Source organism: Candoia aspera, chromosome 5, assembly GCF_035149785.1.
Source record: "Candoia aspera isolate rCanAsp1 chromosome 5, rCanAsp1.hap2, whole genome shotgun sequence".
In the NCBI taxonomy this organism is placed as follows: Eukaryota; Metazoa; Chordata; class Lepidosauria; order Squamata; family Boidae; genus Candoia; species Candoia aspera.
Genome location: NC_086157.1, coordinates 96,867,412 through 96,873,411, shown reverse-complemented (window position 1 = coordinate 96,873,411; position 6,000 = coordinate 96,867,412). Strand labels below are relative to the sequence as shown.

The window sequence follows — 6,000 nt, the reverse complement described above, 5'->3', positions numbered from 1 at the left end:
GAAACATGTGCCTGGCAACAAAATACATGTAATAAAAGATTATACCCAAGTTACTGATTTTGGACCAAGTCCTCAGTGACAATATTATCATTAATAAAAATTCAAAATACAATCATGGTCAATAAAAAAAAGAAAGCAAGCCTCATCAGCCAAATATGAAATCCTACTGAGCTACGATAATTCATTAGAAGTCTGTCTTGTCAGGACAAGCTACAAAATATCGCAAGAGTTGGTCGGCCTCCCAGTGAGGGAATTCCAAAGTCAGAGCACCCTTCTCTAGTAATGAAGTTGTCATCCATACTTTACACAGAAGACAGGGAGGTGCTTCCTTAGCTGAATGATCTCTAATGCAGATTAAGACATATAGAAAAACTCAAAACAATTTCCCACATTTGGTGTCGTGGTTAAGGCAGCGGGCTAGAAACCAGGAGACTGTGAGTTTCAGTTCTGCCTTAGGCACAAAGCCAGCTGGGTGAGTGTGGGCCAGTCACTCTCTCTCAGTTCTAGGAAGGAGGCAGCGGCAAGCCACTTGGGAAAAAGCTTGCCAAAGAAAGTGCAGGGACTTGTCCAGGTAGTTCCCGAGAATCAGACATGACTGAGCAGATGGGGGGAAAAAAAATGAAGCTAAAGGTCTCCAGAGCTTTCAGATGCATTCTCTAGTTAGTAACCCATAGGACAGCAACTTTTGCATTTAGTTCAGGGTTTATGGCCTTCATTCTCCTATGTGCAATCCTTAAAGACACTCCCACTGACAGGATTCCAGGAATACTGATTTACAAAAAGGCAGTTGTTAGTCAGCAATGTTAAAACCCAAGTCATCTGTTTCCTTACAGAAATTGTTTTAATCAGATGTCTTGGCAATGATAATTCTTTCTGTGGTGGAGGGAATATTGCTAGGAAATCTGGCTTTGAAATCACTGTGTTTTGCAGCCAACTGGTAATTTATTTATTTTATTTTTATTCCGCTGTAATTATTTTTTATAAATAACTCAAGGTGGCGAACATACCCAATATTCCTTCCTCCTCCTATTTTCCCCACAACAGCAACCCTGTGAGGTGAGTTGGGCTGAGAGAGAGTGACTGGCCCGAGGTCACCCAGCCGGCTTTCATGCCTAAGGCGGGACTAGAACTCACAGTCTAATGGTCAGTATGATACCAAGCATCTTCCACATCTAATGTAATACCTTTAAAACCTGCTCTAATCTAGTGCATCTGCTGTTTGATAAAGAATCCCAGAGCATCGGTGGCCTAAAAAGAAGGAAATACTAAGGACATAACTCATCTTTCTAAGCAGCTGATGTCCCTTTGCAGCTGGAAGAACTGCCAATACAATCAGGTTAAGGGCTACAATATCTTCCAGTCGTTATCCTTTGTTCCCATGTTGGTATTATTGCCAGTCTGGATAATACAGCAAAGCTTACAATGTGAACCACAGTTATCTGAATTAAGTCCCATTCATATAAAATTATATTGGAAGTCTATTTGGTTACGATCAGAATAAGTACACCCTTGGATGTCATGGCTTATCTTGGCCATAGAAAGATGAACAGAAGAGAATGCAGCTCAGAAGAACAAGCATTTTCTTTCCTTGCCCTCATCACTAACATAGTTACATTCATGCAGAAGATAATGATGCTTGGACTAAATCACAAGCAAGGCTTTAAAAGATTAGTTTTAAATATTAGTGCTGTTCTCTGCTACATTGTTGTTTAAGAGTGATACGAACCAAGGAATGATATATTAAAAAATATTTTTAATTATGAAGGCCCAGGGGCAATGAAGTTTGTGAAATTCCTGTGTTCATCTTACTTACAATGAATTTTGCTTTGCCTACCAATTGTTCCAAAGTTGGAAATTACAAATAACTTTCAAATACATTTCTATGCAGCACTCCCACAAAATGCAAGCATCTCAACCAATGGGTTTAAGACTGTGGCTTTAAAATGTCATTTAGAACTAGTTTCAGGTAAAAATGTTCCAGCCTTAATTAATTGACTAAGTGGTTCAACTGGCTTTTGCATTTATAATCATGACTTCCATGATTTAATATTTGGGAGGTGTCCTTTTGAATGCCAACTTGATGATGCCTCTCACTGTGATTTAAAGATGGTTCATGTCATCTGGTTTAATATCCTTTTTCAGTTTGGCCAGGTGCATGAGGCATTCATCTCTCCACTGCCTCCTGGCATTTAGGTGCTCTGGGTCACTTGGAGTTGTTTTAATCATTGCCTGAAACAAAGACAAAAATTGTAGCTATAAATTAAGATAAAGGTCCACTTCAGGTGAACCTGAGTTGTCATGACCTATGATCATGTCCATACTGTTTTCTTGGCAACCGTATGGAAATGATCTTCTTTTTTTATGTTTTGTGACTTTCCAGTTTAGCCTGGATTTGGGGTGGTTTTCTGTGCAAGGACCGTTCAACCATCCTTGCCTGCTTAGGTTTTGAGATCAGCCAAGGCCAGCTAGGTGCTGCCATCTAGCTGGGACCGCTATACGTAGGAAACCAATTAGCCAACCCAGCAGCATTCCCTTAGAGCAGTGTTTCTCAACCTTAGCAACTTTAAGATATGTGGACTTCAACTCCCAGAATTCCCCAGCCAGCCACGGTCTAGAGAACCCATCCATCTTTCCCTTCTGTTCTCCTACATTCTAAAGCTACTGAGCACACTTAGTTCTTAGGAGGGATTATTTTGTCTTTTAGGGTTTTTAAAAAGATGGTAGTTTTAGTCTTCATGGAGTAACTTTCTGATACTTCTTTCTTGTTGCACAGTGGCTCCAACTTGGCTACTATACAGAGATGTTCACAACTGAGTTCCTCACATAGGGGAAATTCTGACGTCTCTCCTCCAGTTAAGTTTCATTTATGAAGAGACATCATGTCACCCTCACACTGGAACAACAACGCTTCACTGCTATAAAAATGCCTTTATTTTCCAGTCTGTACACTTATTATATGCATGAGTATACTGCGTGTTAGTGATAAAAAACACGTCTCCTCTAATCCTTGCAGACTTCTAAAACTTTTTAAGATTTTTTTGTATTGCAGTGTTTGGCAAAACCTGATGTTGGCCAAATATCTGGGAGGTACATCTCCCCAAATTCCAAGCTAGTGGCCCACTGGTTATAATGACTGACAATTCCGGGAACTGTAGTCTGACACATCAGGAGACCATCAGGCTAGGATGAATGCACTACTGCTTTTTAAAAGATCTCTGCATTCACCTGATTTTTAAAAAGTTTCCTTGCTCGCCATGTTGTCAAACTATGCTTGACATTGTGAGGTTGTTAACAATAGCATGACTGTCCCTTCTAGCACAGCTACCCCATCTCTATTACATGGGGATTAGATACTTGAATGTTGGCACTGGATGAAGGCTTGAGAAACTATACAGAATGAGTGGTTTAGGATTTTGTCTTCTTCTTTGACAATGAAGAGAAATAAGTGTATTTGAAAAATAATCCTCTAACATGCCTATTTAATAAACACCTCAAGCAAAGCAAAGAGATCTCATTTTTTTCCCCTTTAGTAACCTCTGAGGTACAAAAGAAGATGCCACAATGGGTTATCTTGCCCCACTCCTAACTTGGCCCTGAATCCACTGCCTTCTGAAACTACAAAATAAGGCCTCGATACTGATTTTCAGATTATGTTTTAATTATCTGACTCCTCTTTTTTCTCCTCACAAATATTATAAAGCACACTGTTGGATTAGAAGTTGCTTTATAAGTTTATCTTTAGGAAGCAAATAACAGAATGACACGCAGCTAAGTAATTAAGCTTCTATTTTTAAACATAGTTTTAAAAGGTACTACAGTCCTTAAAACCAGTCCTTAAAGGTTAACAAATACTGATGCCCACAAAACAAAAATGATTGGACAGGGATTATACATTAAGGAATGGGAATCTGAACAGTCTTGCAGTGGAAAGAATGAAGCGGCTTTAAAAAAGGAACAGTGAAGGAATTCATATTCATAACACTTTTAGCATTTTTGCTAAATACAGAAGGTAATTCATTCCATTTAATGACAACCAAATGGGTATTGAATGAATGATGTAATCGAGATACACAATACTTGAGCATTTCATCTCACTTCTGATCATATATATGTAATCTTTATCTAAAAAAATGTATTTTGGGGAAATGCAGAGTAGAATCTGGCATTGTTTCTTAAAATCACACTGTCATACTTCCTTTTGTTCTTAATGTGCATCTGACAATAGGAACAAATAATGCATGTGGCACATCAAGAAGCAAGTTCAGTTGTAATGCATTCGATATGCTAAATCAGGGTTTCTCAGCCAGGGTTCCGTGGAACCCTCGGGTGCCACAAGAGGTCACTAGGGGTTCCCTGGGAGATCACAATGTATTTAAAAAATTATTTCAAATTCTGGCAACTTCACATTAAAGAGTAAGTTTCATTCTTTATTTTTAGTTGAAGAATACTGTTAGTGCATATATGCAGGCCTACACATGAAACAAATGTAATAATTTTGTAACTTCTGGCCTATATTTGAGTCTGAATGTGCAAGGGTTCCCAGAGGCCTGAAAAATATTTCAAGGGTTTCTCCAGGGCCAGAAGGTTGAGAAAGGCTGTTCTAAAGCGTATGTGTGCCAACCACAGGCAGCAAATCACAAGACACTGATGATTTTAACATCCACTTCGTTTATCAGAATTCAACGTTGATTAAAACTTCAAAAACAAAACAAACAAACAAAAAACGACAGCCAACCAACCCAAATAAGGTAACCCAAAATGGATAAATTCCCAGAACACCTAAGATGCTAATGCAGCCAATATGTTTTGCCAACTCAGCCTGATATTCAGTTAGCATACATACCTCATTGATTTTCTGTTCTGTTTCCCCAGCAAAATCTGGTACTGGTCCAACGGTTTTCAAGACACGGATAATACCTTCACGGTATCTATCGCAATAGTTCAGCATTCCTGAAAGAGAATTGGAGACTGTTTAATGTTTCCCAAACAGAAAAAAGTCTACAAATACAATCATTGTTACATACCACCGAATTTGAGAGGAATATTTATCGTCTGTCTAGAATTCATTTTTTCTGTCTACGGGTTCCAAACAGCTGTCTGCTAATTCTTTTCAGAGAAGGAAGCTCCAAGAAAAACAGTTCTGTAACATCCCTTGAGGACTCTCTTGCTTCCAAATAGGATATTTTTTACATTTAACAAAAAATCTCTTCCTTGAGATTGATTCCAGCCTTTCAAAAGTTCAGACTGTTGAATAGCACTCATATTTTCAGCCAGCACTATTTGGAAAGAAGAGAAGCAGCCAAGAGTTCATGAGCAGAACAAGCAAATGGGACAGTAAATAGATATAAGGGAGTTTTGTTTTTGAGCGTTATTTGGGTAATTGGGTGATTTTTTCTTCCCTTCTGGCAAAGGAGCTATATGCTTATTTGAAGAATACAGGGTCTGGAGCAGGGACTTAAGATGCAGGTAATTCACTGATCAAGTGAATACTTAGCCAACAGCTCAATCCTAGCTAGCACTAAGAGCAAAAGCATTTGGGAGCTTTCAATCAGCGAGTGAACAGGAGGGCAAACAGGAAGAGGGAGTAAGGAGAACAGAGGAAGGAATACAATGATCTCCTGCATTCAGAGACAAAACATCAAGATAAGTTCAGAGATTGGATGAAGAAACCAGAGTTCAAGGTTCTGAAAATGTAATAGCTACCTGCTAGTTAAAACAATTCTTTAAAAAGAACAGACAGTTACCTAGAATAGCTAGCATGAAGACAGAAAGCCAGCAGGGGAAGGGAGTGTTTTCTGGTTTACTGCATGTAGTATTACATGTATGACTATCTGCTGGTTGGCACTACTTCCTGGGGTAGCAGGTCCATTCCCTTGAAATCAAAGTGGCTGAACTGGAAATACTTAGGCAACCAGAGAGATATCTGGAGGAGACCTTCCAAGATATGATAGCTTTTTCCTACTCCCAAGGTGACAAATTTCTTATTTTCAAGGAGAATGG

At 39.0% G+C, this 6,000-nt stretch overlaps 1 protein-coding gene across 2 annotated transcripts in view; it reads right to left on the bottom strand.

The window, feature by feature from the left end:
- Positions 1 to 1,430: 1,430 nt before the first annotated feature.
- The window catches only part of CRYL1 (crystallin lambda 1), a 50,858-nt gene continuing 46,288 nt past the window's right edge, over positions 1,431 to 6,000 (bottom strand). For both annotated transcript variants that reach the window (XM_063305794.1, XM_063305793.1), the window contains 2 exons: positions 4,844 to 4,950; positions 1,431 to 2,229 (listed from right to left, as the gene is read on the bottom strand). In XM_063305794.1, coding sequence (XP_063161864.1) covers positions 2,101 to 2,229; positions 4,844 to 4,950 — 236 coding nt within the window. In that variant the 3' untranslated portion in view covers positions 1,431 to 2,100. The remainder of the gene's footprint in view (positions 2,230 to 4,843; positions 4,951 to 6,000) is intronic.